The sequence below is a fragment of the Chlorocebus sabaeus genome, chromosome 1, assembly GCF_047675955.1.
Source record: "Chlorocebus sabaeus isolate Y175 chromosome 1, mChlSab1.0.hap1, whole genome shotgun sequence".
Classification (NCBI taxonomy): domain Eukaryota; kingdom Metazoa; phylum Chordata; class Mammalia; order Primates; family Cercopithecidae; genus Chlorocebus; species Chlorocebus sabaeus.
In genome coordinates, this window is record NC_132904.1 from 29,862,419 (window position 1) to 29,885,410 (window position 22,992).

General features: G+C 34.9%; 1 protein-coding gene across 1 annotated transcript in view; it reads right to left on the bottom strand.

The window, feature by feature from the left end:
* Positions 1-412: 412 nt before the first annotated feature.
* The window catches only part of PDHX (pyruvate dehydrogenase complex component X), a 73,845-nt gene continuing 51,265 nt past the window's right edge, over positions 413-22,992 (bottom strand). The window contains exons 8-11 of the mRNA XM_008002210.3: positions 15,114-15,172; positions 11,642-11,800; positions 3,982-4,046; positions 413-1,458 (exon numbers count right to left, since the gene is read on the bottom strand). Coding sequence (XP_008000401.1) covers positions 1,200-1,458; positions 3,982-4,046; positions 11,642-11,800; positions 15,114-15,172 — 542 coding nt within the window. The 3' untranslated portion in view covers positions 413-1,199. The remainder of the gene's footprint in view (positions 1,459-3,981; positions 4,047-11,641; positions 11,801-15,113; positions 15,173-22,992) is intronic.

Here is a 22,992-nt window from a genome sequence, read left to right on the forward strand (position 1 = left end):
AATTTAAATACAGTTATCTTGACAGTTATAGCAGAGTTGCCAAAAGAGAGAATAAGCTCTTCCAAACTTTATAATAATTAGTGAAAATTTCATATTAGTGGAATAAAAAGAGTAGTTCTCATCTGTTTGGCTTCGTAAGTCTTCTATTCTCTTTCCAAAGTTTTACATTTCCTATCAGTTACTTTCCTAATGTCATACTAATTTGAAATTCCTTCTTTCCTCCTGTAGAGTCCTTTTTAAGGTGTTCTAGAAAAACTACTAATCAACTTCAAGGTTTACTGAACTTTTGTGTTTTAACATGTAAAATACAATCGAAATGTTCATATTTTCTCACATTTTACTGCACAATACAAAACCGATTTAAATGCATTAAGAAACAACATTTTCTTTTTAAATAAACACTAACAAAATGTTTGGCAAGAGATAACACAATTTATTTAAATATATTCTGACTCAAGATGAAGGCAAGCGCTTTACCTAGGTTTACATATTTTAGCTATATATTTTCATTGAACCATTTTTCTGAAATGTCATTCTTTTCATTCATGCTTCTTTTATTCTCTCTCTTTAGAAGTTCACAGTGTTATACAAGTGAAAAACAAGACAGATAGAAACCACCCTAAACATAAGGCTTTATGTACATAAAAAATTCAATAATGTTGCCATAACCCCTAATACAGTGTGATCCTATTTATTATCCAGAATAAAATTCTGTACATATTAAATTCTTCAAGTATATCTAGAGCAGTGCTTGTAAAAGTGAGGTCCCACTGCTAAGTTAATGGCCATCTCTTTGAAGATCACTTCTACCTTCAACACAATTATGGTAGAGTTCTAATAGTTTATTTTACATGTATTATACATTCTCAAATATTCTAAAATGCTCAAATGAGCCAAACATATACTTTGATTTACATCTAGTTGAATATTCCCTTTATACAGCACCAGAGGTTAAAAAATGGATCTGAGTAACCAAATATTCTCTTTCCTTTAATAGTCAGAGTTTATCATCATTTATTTCTATAACATTAAACCCAAACTGAAGATGAAGACACCCTGGGTCAAATGCTTTCATCTTAAATAAATAAACATTTCATCCACTTCATACTTAAATACCAAGTTGTTTTCCTATAACACATGTTTCTTGGTAACAACTACTGAATCAACTAAGCTGAACACCAACTTCTTATCTTTGAGGACTAGGCAAGTCGGATAGGATTCTCTAGGTTTGCTTTAAAACTTTTAAGAAACCTGGTTGCCAGTTCGTCATCAACCACTCGACTGTCACTTGACATTGTGACTGTTATGAGCTGGCGCTGCAGCAGTTTGGCATTTCCCTCTTCATCCTCAGTGAGCTTCAGCACAGGTCGGAACCTCCCAACCGCCAAAATGCAGGCCTGAGGAGGGTTAATCACTGCAGTAAATTCGTCGATGCCAAACATCCCCAAGTTGGAAATACTAGGGGGGAAAGAAAAAGCTCTGAGGGAGGCACGTCCTTAATCAAAGTTCCCTTTCCCCGAAGCACATATTTTACATATATTTTATTAGGCAGTGTAGTAAGGCAAGAAAAAAATATATTAAGTAATGAAAAAAGGAAAAATGTAGTATTCACAAATAAATTAATTGTGTACATAGGAAAAATAAGACTCTACAGATAACTAGTAAAATTAAAAAGTAAATTTAGTTAAGTCATCAGATAAAAGGTCAATATAAAAAACCATTTTATATCTAGAGTCATGTCCCACATGATGAAAGATCACATATCCAATGGTGGTCTTACAAGATTATGATGGAGCTGACGAATTCCTATTGCCTAGTGGCATCACAGCTGTCATAACATATTGCAATTACTTTATTTTAAAAATAAATTTAGTGCAGCCTAAGCATACAGTGTTTATAAAGTCTACAGTAGTGTATAGTGATGTCCTAAGCCTTCACTCATTCACTGATTCATCCAGAGCAACTTCTAGTCTTGCAAGCTCCATTCATGGTAAGTGCCCTAAACAGGTGTACCATGTTTTACTTTTTACATTTTTACTGTCCATTTTAAAAATGTTTAGATACCCAAATACTCATCATTGTGTCACAACTGCTTACGGTATTCAGTAGAGTAACATGCTGTACAGGTTTGTAGTCTAGGAGCAAACGGCTACATCATACAGCTAAGGTGTGTACACGCTGTACCATTTAGGTTTGCGTTAAGTACACTCTATGATGTTTGCATGATGAAACTCCTAACAATGCATTTCTCATATCCCCATCATAAAGTGGCACATGACTCTATATATAAGTTGCTATAATTAGAAAATAAAAAATTAAAACAATATCATTTATAACAGTATCAAAAAACAAATACCAAAGAATAAATCGAATGAAATACATACAAGACCTCTACACAGAAAATTATAAAGCATAACTGAAAGAAATCAAAGAACTGAATACACAATGGTTTCTACCATATTCACTGGTTAGAAGACTCAATATTGTAAGAATGTCAATTCTCAAACCATCAAAAGACTTAATGCAATCCCAATCAAGATTCCAGCAAGGTAGGGGTGTGTGTGTGTGTGTGTGTGTGTGTGTGTGTGTGTGTGTGTGAAAAATGGCAAATCAATTTTACAATTTATTTGGAAATACGAAAAGCCAGAAGACAATTTTGAGGGTGAATAAAATTGGAAGACTTCATTACCAGCTATGAAGAGTTGTAGCTTGGTGGTAGTAAACAAAGGATCAACAAACAGGCCAGTGGAAAAGAATAGCATAGAACCAGACCAACACATATATAATCACCTTTTCAGTGCTATGAAAAGGGAGAAATCAATATTCAATACATGATGCTGTGTAAATTTACTATCCATGTGGGGAAAAAAGAGAACTTTAAACTTCACATTATTTACAAAATCCAATTTCAGATGAATTGTGATCTACATGTGAAAAGTAACATAAATGCTTTTAGAAGATAACACAGAAGAGTAACTTCATGACTCTGGGATAGGCAAAAATTCCTAACAGAAAACGAACAGTATCAACTATAAAGAAAAATACTGATAAACAGGAATTCATTAAAATTCAGAACTTCCTTTCATTAAAAAAAATCACTGAGAGAGTCGCAAAGGCAAGTCACAGAGTGTGAAAGCTATTTGGAACAATATATATCCTACAAAGGTCTGTGTATCCAGAAATAAGAACTATACATCATTTTTTAAATGAACACCAGACTGCAATGGGTACTTTATCTCATGAATTACCAGATACCCAAATGGCTGATGAGTGAAAAGTACTCAACATCACTAATTTGCATTTCCCTACAAAGAGTACCACTACACACCCCAGTAATTGTTAAAATTTAAAACCTAACATTATTAAACACTGGCAAGAATGTGGAGCAATGGGAATTCTCAGGACTGTTGGTGGAGGTGTAAATTTGTATAACCATTTTGAAAATTGTTTGGCAGTATCTGCTAAAACTTCTAACTTAGGAATTCTACTTTTAGGTCTATACAACAAAAAATGTACATATATTCACCATAAGACACCAATAAGCATGTTCATAGCACCGTAATTTGTAATAGCACCGAACTGGAAGCAACACAAATGCCCATCAACAGTAAAATGAATTCTGGTATATTTATACAATAGAATATTATATACTGCAATAATAACAAATAAGTGGTTGCTTCACATAGCAATATAATGTCACAGATATTAATATTGGGGGGTCAGATACTAAAGAATACATAATATTTATCATTCCATGTTAGTCAATGTCCAATGAACGTTTAGTTCAACACAAATAGGTTCCTACTAGCTTTAATATGAAAGCCTGACTAGTCTGAAGAATATTTCCAGATATTCTATAGTCTAAATATTTTTAGCTTAAATTTTAAAAAATATTTCAGATAAATGAAAGGCTGACAGGGTCTTTATAAGTCTTACATCTATCTGTTTGATGCTATGGATAATTAAGAGTTTAAATTTTACCTAAAAGATCCTCCTTGGTATTCTTCAGGCAACAATTTTCCATCTCTTGCTTTCTTTGATAGAGCCTGAGAAAAATACAAACAGAATAGGACAACCAACAAAATGTTACACAGTTGATCTTGTCATTTGAAATATTTGTAAGTCATACACTCTCATCTCTGATATGCCTTGATTTGATTTTATGTTACCTATATAAAAATAATTTTCTCTAATTATAAGAACAAACAAGAGCACAGATAATTCAAGAAACTAAAGCTGTTAATCAAAACTCTAGAAAAATTACTTCCTTTAACAATTTTTCAAATATGGGAATTACCCCGTGTACCACCAATTACTATGCAGAATGCTTTAGAGTTTCCTATATGCACAGTGAAATTTTCTATTTTGCCTATAAAACTTTATTGTAAGAAAAAAAATACAAGAATACATTCTCATCAACCTAGTGTTTTTGTTGTTGTTGTTGTTTTGTTTTTTGTTGTTGTTTTTTTTTTTTGAGAATAAGTCTCACTCCGCCGCCCTGGCTGGAGTGCAGTGGCATGATTATAGCCTACTGCAACCTCCATCTCCCAGGTTCAAGCAATTCTCTTGCCTCAGCCTCCTGAGTAGCTGGGATTTCAGGCACCCACTACCACGCCCAGTTGATTTTTTGTATTTTTAGGAGAGATGGGGTTTCACCATGTTGGTCAGGCTGGTCTCCAACTCCTGACCTCAAGGAATCCACCTGCCTCGGCCTCCCAAAGTGCTGGGATAACAGGTATTAGCCACCATGCCTGGCCAATCTAGTGTGTTTTAAATAAATTATCCAATGGCAACCAAAGTAGCATACCCACAATCCCACAACCAACATTCCGTTTTTATTTTTCAGAGTTTGCTCCATCTTTATGCACAATCTCAACCCCACACAATGGTTATAAAACATAAATTTTATATTTAATTGTTCAGTATTATATGCATCTTCTGTGTTGTCAGCCTTCAGAAATGATTTTTAAATGTCTGTTCCTAAAGAATGGATCTGCCTAATTTACTTGGTTATTTCCCAGTGTAATAATTTGGTTCACGGTTTCTTCTGAATAATTTCAGGTAAATTTTCAGAAGTGGAATTATAGTGCCCTAGAGAATAGACTTCTTTTGGTTCCTGATTCTACAGCGAAATCACTTCCTGAATACGCTAGTCCAATTTATACTGCCACAAGGAATATAAGGATGTACTTGATTCTTATCACTCTTGACCACACTGATTTCTAAAAATCTTATAGAAGACAAGACAGATGACACATTAGTAAAATTTTCCTCTCACTTGTACTTGGAATTAACTACATTTCTGTTAATTTTTATTTTTCAGTGCTTAAAAGCAAGGGAACGGAGGTTGAGTCATCATATATAAAAACTTAATAATGAATTAAGAGGAAGGATACAGAAAAATTAGGTCACTGTCATTTGGGTAGATAAAATAAATGTGGAGTTTACTTAATATTTTGTACTGCATAGGCAACATAGGCACTATTACAATCACAGTTGATAACTTTAACTCATAGATGATTTAATTTTTTAAAATTAAGTCTTTAAAAATATCAAAAATCTAAAAACACATCACTGCAACGTACTGCCAATGGAAAAAATTACAGGTGTATGCTGTTTGCAAAAAATGAGATGAATTCTGACTTATATAGTTATTGGAATAACAGGAGAAAGAATAATCTACAAATGCATTTTTCCTCCCTTAAGCAATGTAACTGTTTACATGATTTGAAAAGACACATATATGAACTTTGAAAGGCATTTTCTAAAGGCAGATGGTCTCAGCATTATCCTGATGAATTACCACACTGCAACAAATGAAAAAAATTCATTTTAATAACTAGATTGCAAGCATACATACTAAAAACAAAAACTCTGTAGATCCTAAATACATCAACAGGAAATTCCTGTCAGTGAACTCGAGTAAGAGTCTGAAATAGGTATGGAGTCTGAGAAGGACTGTTGGTTTTATAAATTTGTAATTATCACTGGGATCCCCTGGCAATGTGGACTCAAACTCAAAGTACATGTTACCTGAAGCATCCAGCTGAAAGAATAAAAAATGACCACTAAATATTTCTATAATACATCAAACGCCTTGCTAATTCATTCAAAAAAATTTACTGGGTACTTATAAGGTAAACTTTGCCTCTGCCTTTTAATACTGTTATAAGTAATGAAGAATTAAGAATAACACAGGATTCAAGGTGTGTTACTACATTACTTTATTCAAGGAATACCAGCTTGAACTTGGCTGCAGTATGCCTACAGCCCCCACACTGGCATCCTTGGGATTACTGCGGGTCAAGAAGTAAATGCGTAGTACAGGTGTTCTTCACCTGGGGTTCATGGATGAATCTGCAGAGAGCCACAAACTCTTGAAAAATTAATTTCAATGAAATAGGTTTTACTGAAATTTGTTTTAAAATAAATTCACCAAGCAACTACTGTATCCCAAGCACTCTTCTAGAATTAGATAAATGGCAATGGACAGTGAACATCAGACAGTAGGGAACACAGAAGGGTGAACAAATAAATAAACAAGGTAATTTCAAAGACTAATAAACCATATGAAGACAATAAAACAGGGTAATAAGATAAAGAGTGTTAGGAAACTATTTCAGCTATGGAAGCTGCAGAAGGCCTAAGACATCAGCAACTGAACTGAGAAACCAATGATGAAAAACAGCCAGCCAAGTGACAATCAGAGGGATGTGTGTACTGGATAGTATGCCTCTTAGTGAGAATCCAGAGCTCAACCTGTCTATGATCCCACAGTCTCCTCAAGAAGTCTGCTCCTGCCTCACCAGGTAGAGAGCCTTGGTCTCTTTGCTGCAGGTTCTCTTATCCACTGCCTACTTGCTAAGACCACAGCCTCACATTCCTCAGGGAATCTTCACTGCTTCTTTGGCAGAGTACTCTCCCGTGTGACTCAGGTCTCTTCTTTCTTAACTCTTTCTTTCTCCCAGTTGCATACAGTAGTTCCCCCTTATCTGTGGGGGATATTTCAAAGACCCACAGTAGGTGCCTGAAATGGCAGATAATACTGAACTCTATACCTACAGTCATGTGCCATCTAAGGACACTTAAGTTAACGACAGACATATATGACAGTGGTCCCATTAAGATTACAATGGAGCTGAAAAATTCCTATCACACAAATACATACCACTGTAGCACTATTTCCTTATACTATTCAGTACAGTAATCGGTTGTATTGCAGGTTTGTACCATACAAAGCCTAGGCGTGTAGTAGGCTCTCCCATCTAGGTTTGTGTAAGTATACTCTATGGTGTTCACACAATGACAAAATCGCCTAACCATGCATTTCTCAGAATGTATCCCTGCTGTGATGCATGACTGCACTCTTCTTCCTACACATACATACTTATGATAAAGTTTAATTTAAAAATTAAGCACAGTAAGAGATTACCAATAACTAATAATAAAACAGAACAATTGTAACAATGTAAAAATCATGTGAATGTGGTCTCTCTCAAAATACCTTGTACAGTACTCACCTATTTTCAACTGTGGTTGACCACGGGTAACTGAAACCATGCAAAGTGAAACCTTGGATAAGACAGAACTACAATATCTCAAATTCCAAACAAAAAGATTGGTCTTACAGACACAGAAAACAAATGATTGTACTCCTTTCCTCTACCTGGTAAATCAACTAATTATGGTGCATTTGGTATAACTGTTGAGTCCTTAGCTATTCTTCTTGTTCATTTCTGAAAGTTCAGGAGCTGCTTCTCAAGTACTTTTTATTTTTAGAGAAAACATTACTGATTCTAGAAGGCTGATAACCTGACCACTATAGTCATACAGTAGTTATGTAACTAGTGTGAAAGAAGCAGCAAAGCTAAGTGGTTGGGAGTAGGCTCTAGTCTACAGTCTGATTGGGTTCAGATGCTGGCTACATCACTTAATAAGATTTGGGGCAAATTATTTAACCTCTCTTTTTTTCCCATCAGTTGCTTCATCAACCATATCAAATTATTATCTTGTACTTGATAGGGTAGTTTTAAAGAGGATTAATATATATAAAAGGCTTACAGCAAAAACTGGTACAAAGTATGCCAGGTGCTATTATTGTTAGAGTTGTTAAAACTGTTAAACTGTACAAATACTTCTAGAACTTGCATGTCTTTAAACAAGAAAATTACAAATACTACATTCATATATGAATTAGTCATATATTTCTCTCTGGTTAGAGCAGATTTTACCCTGGAATTAAAATCATTCTAAATTTTATCTGTTTAAATACATAAACATTCATAAACTGTTTAAATACATAAACTTTTTAATACATAAAACCTTTTAATAAGCCACAGTACAAAGTTTGATGTAGAAATACTGACAAGACTCAAACTGTATAAAATGGCACTATTCCATAAATGGAACATTTACTGTCTACCCTTTTTGGGGGATGGGGTAAAATATACAACACTAAAGCACAGCACAGAAAATGCATTTATTACCAAAGATGACTCACTACTATACTTGGACACTCAGATAGATGCTGGTTTTTTTTTTTTTTTTTTTTTTTTTTGCACAGTAAAGCTGAATTCAATGTAATCTTGCTTAACTTGGAATTGAGTCAAAATCTACATTGGATGTGAAGAACACACACACACACACACACAAACACTCAAGGTTTCTACTTGGTGCATACACATTTTTAACGACTATTCGTGCACAGCAGCTAAATGAACATATCTCTATAGAGCCTATCTAAAATACTTAGTTTTTAAGCCACCATTTAAACAATCCAAGATTTAAGTTTTTAAAATAATCATGCTTACAAGATAAGCCATTTCAACAAAAAACTAATTTTGCAGGAGCTCAGATCTCTCTCTCTTACACACACACACACACACACACACACACACACACACACACTTTCTTTTTCTCTCTCTCTCATGTAAACTAGAGAACGAATATGCTAAATAGGCCATGCAAGGCACCTGTTTCTCATGAGAGGCCTCAATGTGCTTCAATGTCCCCTTATTTTTTCTGAGTACAACCAAAGTGATTACATGCATCTGGTTGTTATGCTCTGTACCACGTGACACATTGGCCTGGCATGAGAGACCTGCCCAGCTAGAGTAGTTCATACAAGAAATTACTACTTGGGGACCAAATCAAACCCTCCTTTTTGGTAACTTTGAGGGAGAAAATGACAAAGGAGAGGTAAAGAAGTGAATGATTAGATAGGAAAAAAGAAAGGTAAACAGTAAAAGCAAGGAGAGAGGTGGTATAACAGATCATTAGGTAGTGGCTCTAGAATCAAACTGCCTGGGTTAACTAGTCCTCACTGCCACTGCTTTCTAGCTGTACTGCCTCGGGCAAATTTATCAAAGTTGCTAAAACTCCATCTCCTCAATTTCATGGAGAAATTAAGGTTCCAATTGGACTGGGTTAATAGGATTAAATGAAGCGCTTAGCCCAGTGCCTGGCATCACTAAGAACAAGAGTGAAGAGAGCAGAGTGGGAAAGAGAAGCAGGTAGAATGAGAAGCAAACAGGGGCAGCCAGAGCTCCGCAAACCCTGAGTCCCTGCTGGGGGTTACAGGAAATACCTAAGGCCCGCCAGAGACCATTACACTCCAAAGGGTTATGACTGCCCTTCCCATTGCTGTGAGACCCAACTGAGAGGCTGGTGAGACTGCCTCCTTACCTCTTAAACTTAAAGTCTTCAGGATGCAAGGAATAGAGGAAGCTAACATAACTACTTAAGAGTTATGTATTATAGTAGTAAAATTAGTAAATTGCTCAGAATCAAGGAAATCTTCCTATAATGGTTAATTTTTAAAATTTAATGTATATAAAAATAAGGAAATTCTAGCTGCGCAGTAAAGTTCCATAACATTATAATAGTACTTTTTATTTTACAGGTTGTTTCAACACTTAATCTCATTTAACCTTTACAAAACACAGACACAAGTATTCTCATTGTTGCTGAAAACCTTTGATAAATATAAGGAACATACTATACCTCAGCAAAGCAATCTCTATTACTTTGACTTTTGAACTGACCAAATTCATGCTATTCTTCTTTTTTCTTTCTTTTTTTTTTTTGAGATACAGCATCTTGCTCTGTCATCCAGGCTGGAGTGCAATGGCACGATCTCAGCTCGCTGCAATCTTTGCCTCCCAGGTTCAAGCAATTCTCGTGCTTCAGCCACCCGAGTAGCTGAGATAACAGGTGTGTGCCACCATGTCCAGCTAATTTTTGTATTTTTAGTAGAGATGAGGTTTCACCATGTTGGCCAGGCTGGTCTCAAATTCCTGCAAGTGATCTGTTTGCCTCAGTCTCCCAAAGTGCTGGGATTACAGGCATAAGTCACCATGTGCAGCCTCATTTTTCAATTGACAATTCCATTTTTATCTATACAAACACTTTCTGCAAATCTTTTCAAAGAGGAGTGAAGAAAGACCTAAAAATATTGATTCTAGTAGGTTCACCTTTAATTATATCTACCTCTAAAATTCCAAGTAAACTCAGTATTTATGGGTATGCTTTTAAAATCAGATTAACTTGTACTTATTTCTTTTGAGCAAGAAGGTCTACACATTTATGTACTGTCAGCTCTCCAAAGAAATCTTACCTTCTAAACTGTTCTACCACTATACATACAACAGTCCTTGGCAAATGGAAAGAGAATCACTTACCCAAATGAATCAGAAATTTTCGATGCAATCACTTTAAGACTTGTGATACTTCTGTCAAAAAATACCCTCGGAAATTACTGAGGCTGTCAAAGCTGCCCTACTGCCTGTGTTCTTGCCTATTCGATGTGCTATTTTTTGGTGAAATAAGATTCCTACACACTGGAGTCACAAAAACTGCTTTTCAAGAAATCCTGAAAAAGTAAAGTAACTTTGCTTCTGGAACACTAAGTCCACTTTTTTTTTTTTTTTGAGATGAAGTCTCATTCTGTTGCCAGGTTGGAATACAGTGGCGCAATCTCGGCTCACTGCAACCTCTGCCTCTTGGGTTCAAGTGATTCTTGTGCCTCAGCCTCCCAAGTAGCTGGGATTATAGGCACGTGCCACCACACCCAGCTAATTTTCGTATTTTTAGTAGAGATGGGGTTACACCACGTTGGCCAGGTCGGTCTCAATCTCCTGATCTCGTGATCCGCCCACCTTGGCCTCCCAAAGTGCTAGTATTACAAGTGTGAGCCACTGTGCATGGCCGCTAAGTTCTTTTAATGGTCTCAGTTTTAGAGAAGAAGTAAATATACTTTAAGAATAAAATGTTATTAATATTGAGGTCTATTACCACTTCCATAGAAATATAGTTTCAGCTTAACTTCAACTTTAAAACCTACCTGATATAGCATCTTTAGGGTTGAATTCTGGACTTTGGAAAATAAAGTTTGTCTTTAGCATGAAATTGTTCTATTTACATGTTATCTCTTAATTTTTGAATATTAAATTTTCTTACAATGGGTCATACTTGGATAAAAACTTTAAAAACCTATAGATATGTGACAATCACTTGATGAAATAACTCTCCCCACATACAAAAAAATCACAGTCTGACTAGATTACGTCAAGACTTTATCAGAAAGTAATTATCCAAAAGTATATGCTAACATTTGGAAAGCACACTCTTTCTTAAGACATACCTTTACAGAGTCAGCAATTTCCTGGATACCCTTAGCGGCAGCATCTTTTATGATTGGTGTAAGTAAGCCTTTATCTGTTGCCACAGCCACTGAAATGTCAATAAACGGCAGTTGCTTTGGGCCCTCTCCATCCCAGCTTACATTAACATCTGGCATTTGCTAGAAATAGGAAAAAAAAAAAAAATCTTACTAAAAAAGCAGCTTTAGACCAAGGCAGTTACAGAAAAATAAAATTATTGTGCATTTTCCAAAGTGAACATAGCTAGATAAGAGGAAATAAATAAAAATTTGGTTTGAAAAAATGGTTTGGAGTTCTGTCAATTATCTTTTATGTCTGCCAAGAATAATTAAACATACTACCTTTTTGAAGGAAGTTTCAAGAAATTCTGATGAGGCACATGCTTTGATCTCTTTATATCCTAGTGGGGAAAAAAGGGCTTTCTTTCCTGATTGCTAGAAGTTATTTAATGTCTGTTGTACTTTCTACCTCATATGATAACGAACATGATCTTGAGGTGAGGAGGAGAGTGGAAAAGGGTAACGATATTAGATCATATTATTCCTTACTTTCTAGCTCAGGTCTGGGATATATATCAGCAGGCCCTCAAGAAATTACTTCCCTATTTAAAAGAGATTTCATCAAATGACAAAATGCCTGAAAACCCTGTCTATTAATAATGTTGCCCTGTATTACAGGTGAAAATGATGCTGAAAAACAGAAACTGGAAAGAATTTCTGTTCTCAAAAATTCTTTGCTTTTTAAAGAAAAAGATCCAGGCCTCCTGGCATGTCATTTAAGCATGGCAATACACAATTTGATTCCACTCTATCTATCCCATTTTACTTGTGACCACTCCCCTGAGATGGATTTTCCACTGTCATGCTATGCTCATTTCCATTTCAAGGCTACCTTCACATTGCTTTTCAATTGCTCTTCCATTTTTCCATCTTTCAAGGCTTAGTTCCTTCACTCATTCAGCAATATCACTATGTTAAAAGAATAAAGTCCCAACCCCTCAGAAGATCTGAAATTCTTCATAGACAACGCTAAAGTAAAAGAGAAACTAAACAAAACCCTCATGAATGAAGAATATCTGGCAAATAAATTTAATCACAAAATGTAAAGAAGACTTATGGGACATGGTCAAAATTGTATTAAAAATCTATTATCTTAGGGCAACCCGCTCGGGTCCCCTTCCATGCTGTGGAAGCTTTGTTCTTTCCCTCTTCACAATAAATCTTGCTGCTGCTCAAAAACAAAACAAAACAAAAAACAACACAACTATTATCTTAAACCTTATTAAAAAAAATTAAAATGAATTACATATTCAAGTTTTCTAACCAAAATGAATCTAAGGAAATGAAGGAAAAAATACATAACAAAACAATATAAACTAAGAATATAAATATGCAATAGAAGTGAGAGTTCAGAATAACCCCAGGCATTGAGGATGTTAAAATAATTATAAGAAACAAATTTAAATTACTCTAGGCTAATAAGTTCAGGAATCTAAATTAAATGAGTGATTTTCGGGGAAAATATCAGCTTTTAAAATTGATTTTTTAAAAAAGCTGAAAATTAAAACAGATCAGTAATTATAGCGGGGAAAAAAAAAAGGGAAAGCTGCCAAGATCCCCTCCTCAAAATAGAAGCAGGTTCAGATATTTTTACTGGTGAATTCTATGAAAGTAGAAAATATAAAAAATTTTATAATATTGAAATGAATACAGAGGAAAGAAAAGAAGAAATAATCCAAATTCATCGAATGAAGCCAATGATTAGGGGAAAAAGGTCTGATAATGTTGGCACAAAATTTAAATTACCACTACTTAGGACTCTAGATACAAAAATTATCCAATGAAATATTAACAAATAGCTTATGCCTATTAGAGATTCATTTAAGGAGTGCAAAAATGATTCACAGTTAATGATATTAATCACAATAGTCAATTAATAATTAAATCATTAATATAATTCAAAATATTTCATGAAAAGAGAAAAGTTACATGAATAATTAGATAATGCTGAAAAGGCATGCTTTTTAAGTTCTGTATTAACGTATTTTTCAGAATCCAGAGTGCTAACCAATACACCATGGAACCCTCCTTAATGTATTTTTCAAGAAATAAAAACAAGTTAATTATAAATGTACTTTAAATACAGTCTGTTAACAAGCAGTGATCCCAGAAAATAGCCTCATCACAGAAAGGAGGCATGATGAAAAATAGTTCCAGGCAGGAAGGCAGGAAGCCTGCGTTCTAGATTTACATCTGAAGGCAGCAAGGTTTACATCACCTCCACTGAACTGTAGGCTCGTATGTTCACCTGCCTTCCTGCCACCTCCACTGGAATATCTGTTAGGCTCCTCAAATTTAACATGTCTAATGTTAAAATCTCAAATTTAACAAACTCTAGATTCCTCACCCCAAAGCTATACCCCTCCCAGTTTTCCCAATGTTAGTACATGGAAAACTCATTCCTCCCATCGCTTGGGCCAAAATGCTTGTTCCTTTTTCTCACACCCCATATCCAATCCATCAGCAAATCCTGTTGGCTCTACTTCTGAAACATAACCCAAATCTCCACTTCACCCTAGCTCCATTTGCTACTACATTTGTCCAAGCCACAGTCATCTTCTAAAGCCTCCCAGGGGAGCTCATCGTCTCCTCCCTTGCCTCTCCACAGGCCGTATTCTACACAGCACCCAGGGCAGCCTCTCCTTTTCCTTTCTCAAGTGTAAGTCGATCACATTAGTTATTTGTTCAAAACCCTTCAAAGGCTTCCTTCTCACCCATAATAAAATCCCTAGTCCTCACCATGTCCAACAAGGCCTCATGTACTTGGGGGGTTCCCCTTCATGCTCTCCCACTGTTATTTAAATCTTATCTCCCGCCCTCTCCACTCTAGGCACACTCCACCCGCAGCACCATATCTTGGGTTAATACAATCCTCTATTCACAGCCTTGGTGTTTGCTGGTCCCTCTGTGTGGAACGTACTTTCACCACATACCTATGTGGCTCACTCCCTCTGTTTTCTCAGGCCGTATTTAAATTATCGCCTTGTCAGGGGGGCTTCCCTCGCTTCCCTTTTGAAAGAGCACGCCTCGTTACTTTGTCCCCTTATCCTTTCTTTTTCTCCTCAGCACTTTCATCATCTGACATATAATAGTGTTTGTCCCCTCCAACTAGAATATAACCCCCAGCAAGAGCAGAAATCATGTAAGCTTTGGTTTACTGCTATATCTCTAATGCCTAGAATAAATGGTTTTTATTCTGCTCTACTTCGTTGTGAGCCCTTTTCATTTATAGTTTCTTCATTAGAAAAATGAGAGAGATCAAATGATAGGATATTTTAGCAAGACAATTATAACATTTTTGTGATTTAAAAATAAGAGTTCTATTTGTCATTGTAAAAATTCCATGACATGAAACTACTTTAGAAGACAAAATAATTTGAAGTCTGCTACTTACTTTAAGGGTAACAGCTGCTGCCTTGATGATAAAATCATTTACTGATACTTTAATGTCATCTGAAAGAAAAGTAAGCTTAGTAAAATTAGTATTCCTAATACAACTTTAACGTTGACCATTACAACTTCAAACTTGTAAATTATGGAATGTACTGACAAACAATGATAAAAAAATTACAGGTTTTTGTTTGCTTAGTCAATAAGGTTCCCATGATTAGAAAAACTTACGTGAGGTCCTGGATAAATAATATTAACCATGAATGTAAGTTTATTTCTGGGCTTTGGTTATCAATTTTTTTAAACTGTTTAGATATCATATACAAGAACCTGAGCCGGGCGCGGTGGCTCAAGCCTGTAATCCCAGCACTTTGGGAGGCCGAGACGGGCGGATCACGAGGTCAGGAGATCGAGACCATCCTGGCTAACACGGTGAAACCCCGTCTCTACTAAAAATACAAAAAAAAACTAGCCGGGCGAGGTGGCGGGCGCCTGTAGTCCCAGCTACTCCGGAGGCTGAGGCAGGAGAATGGCGAGAACCCAGGAGGCGGAGCTTGCAGTGAGCTGAGATCCGGCCACTGCACTCCAGTCCGGGCTACAGAGCAAGACTCCGTCTCAAAAAAAAAAAAAAAAAAAAAAGAACCTGAAGGACATATTACAAGCATAATCAGAAAAAAAAGAACTAACTCCTATGTCTTGAAAAAGACAAATGGTCTCTCTGTGGTGTGTGCAGTCAGGAAGTTTACAAGATGATTCATTTTCTTCCTCGTTCTTTTCAAATACACTTATTCTCTGTATGCTTTATAATATATTGATTATACTAGAACAGTGACACATGTAGGTACTTTATATAAACAGTTATATATATACATATATGAGAGAGTGTTCAAAAATTTCTTTTTACTAATGGGGTGTAGGTGAAAACAAATTTAACTGCTTTTTAACTTAACAAAACAGGATATAACAATAGCCAAAGATGAAGCAATGCTGGCATAGGTCCTAGTGTGATGAATAAAATGAGGTTCTCTGTCCATACTTTTATGGTGAATGCATTTGAATCAATTTCTTTGCAGTATATGTAATGATTTTAAGATAAAGCTAGGGTCCTCCCACTTCCTACAGAGCTGATCATAACTAAAGTATTTGTTTATGTCTTTGCATTTGCCACTGGGTATAACAATGTTGGAAAATGTAAAGAACACTTGATTCTTTCTTGCAAGAGCTTATAGAAAAAGACTTTAAGATCAAAATCTAGTCAATGGTATGTGGCAAAAAACCTATCCTATTACTAAAGTATCATGGAATTTTACATGAATAACAACTCATTCCAAAGGCATCCTAGAGACTTCAGAAAGGGATTAGATGAATTACCATAAACCTAAATACTGTCAAACTGTCACAGTAACTGTCAGGTGCAAAGTATCAAAGTTCCTCTAATTCAGAATTCCAGAAATATGTAAACATTTTTGCTTAAATTCCCTTTAGGAACAGAGATATAAATGGACTTACAGTGCTTAGAGGCTTTTAATGATAACCACATAGAAAAGATTTGGTCTGTACAAATTCAAATGTAACAGCTCATGAACTTACTCTGCTTACCTTTCATGGCTCTCTCAGCCTTCTCCTCACTTTATCTACTTACCCACAGGTATTCACAGTGAAGACTTCTAAAACCATCTGCCAGCTAATGACCCCCAAACCTACCACCTAAGTCCACAGTCCTCATTTAAAATTCTGTATTCAGCATACTCCCACATTTAGGAACATTCTTGAGTTAAACAAAACATATTCTTTTACTGGCCCCTACCTATGTCACTATACTCTCCTGGTTTTCTTCCACTTTCTGCCCACTCACTCATTTTTATTCCTTTCCTCTCAATGTTGGCATCTCCCCAGCCTGGAAGTTCCAGTTCCATTTCCAAGGTTTTGATACCATTTATATAATGATGACTCTTCCAAATTCTACCTCTAATTCTGAGATACTGAAGCTTCAGACTTGTATATCCAACTTCTCACAAAAAATTTCTACTTGCATCTCTAACATGCATCTCAAATCTAACATGTGTAAAGTAGGTTTCTCTTTGAATTCTTTATTTTTAACTCTTTATAATGGAGATTTTCCAAACATATTGAAAGGAGATGTTGTTACATTTACTGAGTAGAAAATAGTTTGTAAGGTAATATCAAACATTCTCATTTACACATTGTCGAGACAGAAAAGCAAAGTGTGAAGCATGCATATAGAATGTTATATATTGTAACTTTATATGAGAAAGAGGAGTGAAGACAAGGTGGGGTGTAAAAATTTTTAAGAAAATTCCTAATTACAAGGGTGTACCAAAACCAGACCATGCAAAGATAATAAACTAATCCACATCTCCTCTGAAATACTGCTGTTTTCTGCCTTATTAGAGTAAGAAAACAGGAAAGTGATTTCCACATTAACCTCTATATCATGACTAAGCAAGTATGATCTGAGAACTACAGGAGTGTTTCCAGGGTTCATTTTTTAGAGATTTATCACTTTCTCTAATATAGCTTTCCATTTAGTTCCTTGAACTTTTAAAAGCTCTCAAGTTGTCTTTATATGAAATCCTGAAGATCTGTATATAAACTGAAAAACATCCTGCTTTCACCTTGGATGTAGAAAGTTACAAAAGAAAGCTGCTCCCATCCTGACAGGGTGAAAGAAAAAGCAGGATAAATTACAAAATCATAACTTTTCTTAAGCCCATTAGGGAGCTGAGGTTACAAAGCAAACAGGTGAACTGAATGCCAAAGAGTGATAATCCACTCAGAGGAGAGACAAACACAGGAAGTAAATACCCACTGTCAGAGTACAGGAGTGAAGAGGGCAGAGTATGGTACAACATGCACAAACAGATGCAGACTAGCAGCAGAGAAATGGAAACTAAAAAAACATTCAATTGGAAACCAGAGGGGAAAATCCATGCTAATCAAGATAAAAAAAATATATATTTTGCTAAGCTTTGCAGACACAACTAGGAAAATAAATCAGTGAACTTGAAGCTAGGTAAACAAAAATTATCCAATATGAAACATAAAGAGAAAAAAGAATGAACAAAAGGAACAGAGCATTTAAGAGCTTTGGACAATTCAAAAAGTCTAACATTTAAAATTGGAGCCCCAAAGAGAAACCACATGAAACAGAAGATATCGTAAAAATAACTGGAAAATTTTCACAATTAAAGGAAGACAACAAACCATACATCTAAGAAGCTGAGAGAAACCCAAACAGAATAAATACAATAGAAAAAAAAAATCTAGGCATACAATACCCAAATTGGTAATGGAGAAAATCTTGAAAGCAACCAGATAGGGGGAAAACATCATATACAAGGGAACAAATATTAAGAATGGCAGCAGGCATTCTAAGACAGAAAATAATGAAATAGTATCTTTATTTAAAGAACTGAAACAAGAACCCTATTAACTCAAAAATCTATATCCAGCAAAAATACTTCTTAAAAATGATGAAGATACATCCATTAGGGTGACTACTATCAAAAAAACAGAAAACAACAAGTATTAGCAAAAATGTGGAGAAATTTCAACCTTTGTGCACTCCATTTTTGTTTCTGGAGACAGGTCTTGCTCTGTCAGCCAGGCTAGAGTGAAGTGGTGCAATTATAGCTCACTGTAACTTCCAGCTCCTGGGCTCAAGCAATCCTCCCACCTCAGCCTCCCAAGTAGCTGGGACTACAGGCATATGCCATCTGCCTGACTAGTTTTTCAATTTTTTTGTAGAGATAGGGTCTTGTTCTGTTTCCCAGGTGGGTCTTGAACCCCTGTCCTCAAGTGATCCTCCCACCTCAGCCTCCCAAAGTGCTAGGATTACAGGGATGAGCCATCATGCCTGACCCATTGGTGCGCCATTAGTGGGAATGCAAAATGGCACAATCACTAAGGAAAACAGTATGGTAGCTCTTTAAAAATTTAAAAATAGAATTATCATATGATCCAGTAATTCCACTTCTGGGGATATACCTAAAATATGTGAAAACAGAGACACAAAGAGATATTTGTACAGCCATGTTTGCAGCAGTATTATTCACAATAGCCAAAAAGTAGAAACAACCTAATGTATTTATCCATTAACACATGAATTAACAAAGTAGGGTATATACATAAAATGGAATATTGTTCAGCCTTAAAAAGGAAATTTTGATACATTTTGCAACATGCACGAACCCTGAAGACATAATGCCAAGTGGAATAAGCCAGTCATAAAAGGACAAGTACCATATGATCCCACTAATATGATGTACTTAGAATCGTCAAATTTATAGGAACAGAAAGAAGAATGGTGGTTTGTCAGGAGTGGTGGGAAAGAGGAATGAAGAGTATACAGAGTTTCCATTTTGCAGGATGAAAAACGTTCTGTAGATGAATGGTGGTAATGGTTGCAAACAATGTAAATGTACTTAATGTCAATGAACTAACTGTACACCGAAAATGGAAGACTCATATTATACATCCAACTACAATTTAAAAAATTGTTTTAAAAAGGAAAAATGTGAAAGACAAAATAGACTTTTTCAGACAAAAACAGAAAATTTATTGTCAATCTGTACTATAAAAAGCATTAAAGGAAGTTCTTCGAGTAGAAGAAGTATAATAGCAGACAGCACTTTAATTCTATACAAAGAAATGAAAAAAGGTATAGATAAATATAAAAGACACTTTTCTCCTCATTTTAAAACTACAAAATAGTTGATTTGCTAAAGCAAAAAAAACATTAAACATGTATTCTGGGGCTTGTATCATATAGAAGTAAAACATGACAACAGCAGTACAAAATATGAGAGGGAGGAAATGCAAGTATATAGTTATGAGGTTCTTATATTAAACATGGAGTGGGGCGTAATACAATTTGAAGTCAGGCTGTGATAAATTAAACAATTATATTGTAAACCCTAAGAAAACCACTGCAAAGACAGATAAGAAGAGAAAAAAGGAGATAAAATGAAGAAATACAATGGAATGACAACAAAGTAAGTAACCAAAAAGGTAAGGAAAGAATAAAAGAGGTGGGACAAAGAGAACACAAAGAAAGAACAAAATGGTAGATTTAAATCCAACTATCCCATTAAATGTGAGTGGTCTAAACATCTTAAGAGACTAAAGAATTGGATAAAATAGCAAGAACCAACTACATGCTGCCTTCAAGAAACCTATTTAAATAAACATATTTACATTTAAAAAGTAAAAAGATGCAAAAAGATATACTATAGAAACACAAGTCAAAGAAATCTGTAGTGGGTACAGATGTGATAAAGAAGGCTTGAGGATAAGGAATATTACAAGGAATAGATAAGGACATAACATGACTGGTCTGTTCAAGAAAACATAAAATTTCTAACTGTGTATGCGGCTAATAATAGATCTTCAGGATACATGAAACAAAAACTGACAGAGCTGAAAGGAGAAACTACAAATAAACAATTATAATGAGAAATATCAACACTGCTCTCAAAAGACATAAACAACACTATTAACCAGCTTGGCCTGACATTTACAGAACATTCCCTTGTAAAAATAAAAAAATTCTTTTCAAGAACACATACCAAGATAGACCATACTATAAATACAAAATAAATATCAACAAATTTAAGAAAACTGAAATCATATAAAGTGTGTTCTCTAAACACAATGGAGTTAAGCTAGAAATCATAAAAGAAAGAGAAATGAATAGTCCTCAAATAATTTGAAATTAAGTGCACAATTATAAATAACTCATTGATCAAAGAAATCACAAAAGAAATAAATGAGAAAACATTTTTAATTGAATAAAAGGAAAAATAATGCCAGGCGTGGTGTCTCATGCCTGTAATTTCAGCACTAAGGGAGGCCAAGGTAGGTGGATCACTTGAGGCCAGGAGTTTGAGACCAGCTTGACCAACATGCTGAAACCCTGTCTCTAGTAAAAATACAAAAAATTAGCCAGGCATGGTGGTTTGTACCTGTAATCCTAGCTACTCAAGGCACTGAGGTGAGAGAATCAGAGAATCACCACAGGAGGCGGTGGTTGAAGTGAAGCGAGATCGCACCACTGCACTCCAGCCTGGGTGACAGAGCAAGAACCTGTCTCAAAAGAAAAAAAGAAAAAAAAAATCAACATCTGTGGGATACAGCTAAAGCAGTGCTTAAAGATAATTCAAGAGTATTATATGCTTATATTAAAAAATAAAGGTCTCAAATAAATGATCCAAGTTTTCACCTTAAAAAACTAGAAATAAAATAGCAAAGTAAACTGAAAGCAAAGAGAAAAAAAAATAAAGAAATCAATGAGATCAATATCACAGAAATACTAGATAAGTTAATAAAACCAAATGATGGTTCTTTGAAGAGATCGAGATCAATAGAACTGATAACCCTTTAGCCAGAGTGATCTAGAGAGTAAAACATACAAATTACTAATATCAAAAACAGAAACATTACTTCAGATACAATGACAGTATAATAAGGTAATGTGGTGAATAACTTTATGCCAATAAACCTGGTGACTTAGATGACACAAACAAATTTCTTGAAAGACACAAACTACCAGAATTCATTCAAGAAAACAAAAGCTGCATCCATTTTTAAAATAAAATTCATAATTAAAAACCTTTCCAAAAAGAAACTCACTAATGAATGCTACTAAACAATTAAAAAAGAAATAATACCAATTGTACCCAAACTCTTCCAGAAAATAAAGGAGCAGGAAATGTTTTCCAACCCATTCCACTAGATAAGATAACAAATCCGAAAAAATGTCTCCAGAAAAGAAAACTACAGGTCGGCATTTCTCATGGGCATAGGTGTAAAGATTCTAAACAAAATTTTAGAATACAGAATCAAACAATATATGAGAAGGTTAATGATTAAGTGGGCTTTATTTGAGGAATACAAAGTTGATTCAACACTTGAAAATCAACCAATGTAATTCACTTTATTAACAGACAGAAAAAGGAAAAGTTATCTGAAAAGATGCACAAAAAGTATATGACAAAATTCAACATCTACTCATGTTTAAAACTCTCTGCAAGCTAGGAATGGACATTCTTTCAACCTGAAAATAATGTTCTACAAAAAACCTACAGCTAACATAAAAGACTGAATGCTTTTCCCCCAAGATCAAGAACAAGGCAAAAATATCTGCTTTTACCATCTATATTCATTATACCAGAGGTTCTAGTCAGTGCAATAGGACAAGAAAATAATACGAAGGCCATATAGGTCAAAAATGAAGAAATAAAACTATCAGTTCATGCTAAAAAATCTGTATGTCTCTCAGCAAACTTATAATTGATTTTTGGAAGAAATATTACAAATTTAATAATCTGTAAATGCACTCTGAACAAGAAATATAAAATCAAAATTTGCATACAGAAGAATATCTAAGATATTTATAATCTAAAACATCCTTAAAAGTTTTGGATTTTAAACTGAATGAAATGTTAAGGACTGCTTTGTTTAAATACCATACCAAAAAATATTCAAAACAAAAAATAACCATTTGGTCTACACAAATCATTCACGTGTTCTTACCAAAAAATTGACCTATGTAAATGCTAAAGCACACCAAAACATTAAGACCACTTTTGCTTTTAAAATAACCAACCAAATTACAGTACTTTAGATTTCAATATCCCTTATCCAAAATACTTGGAAACAGAAGTGTTTCAGATTTCAAAATTTTTCAGATTTTGTAATACTACATTTACTGTTTGGGCATCTTTAGTCCAAAAATCCCCAAATCTGAAAAGCTACAATGAGGACTTCCTTTGAGCTTCATGTTGGCACTCAAAAAGTTTCACACGTTGGAGCACTTTGAATTTTTGGTTTTGTGATGCTCAACCTGTATTTTTAAAGCTCAG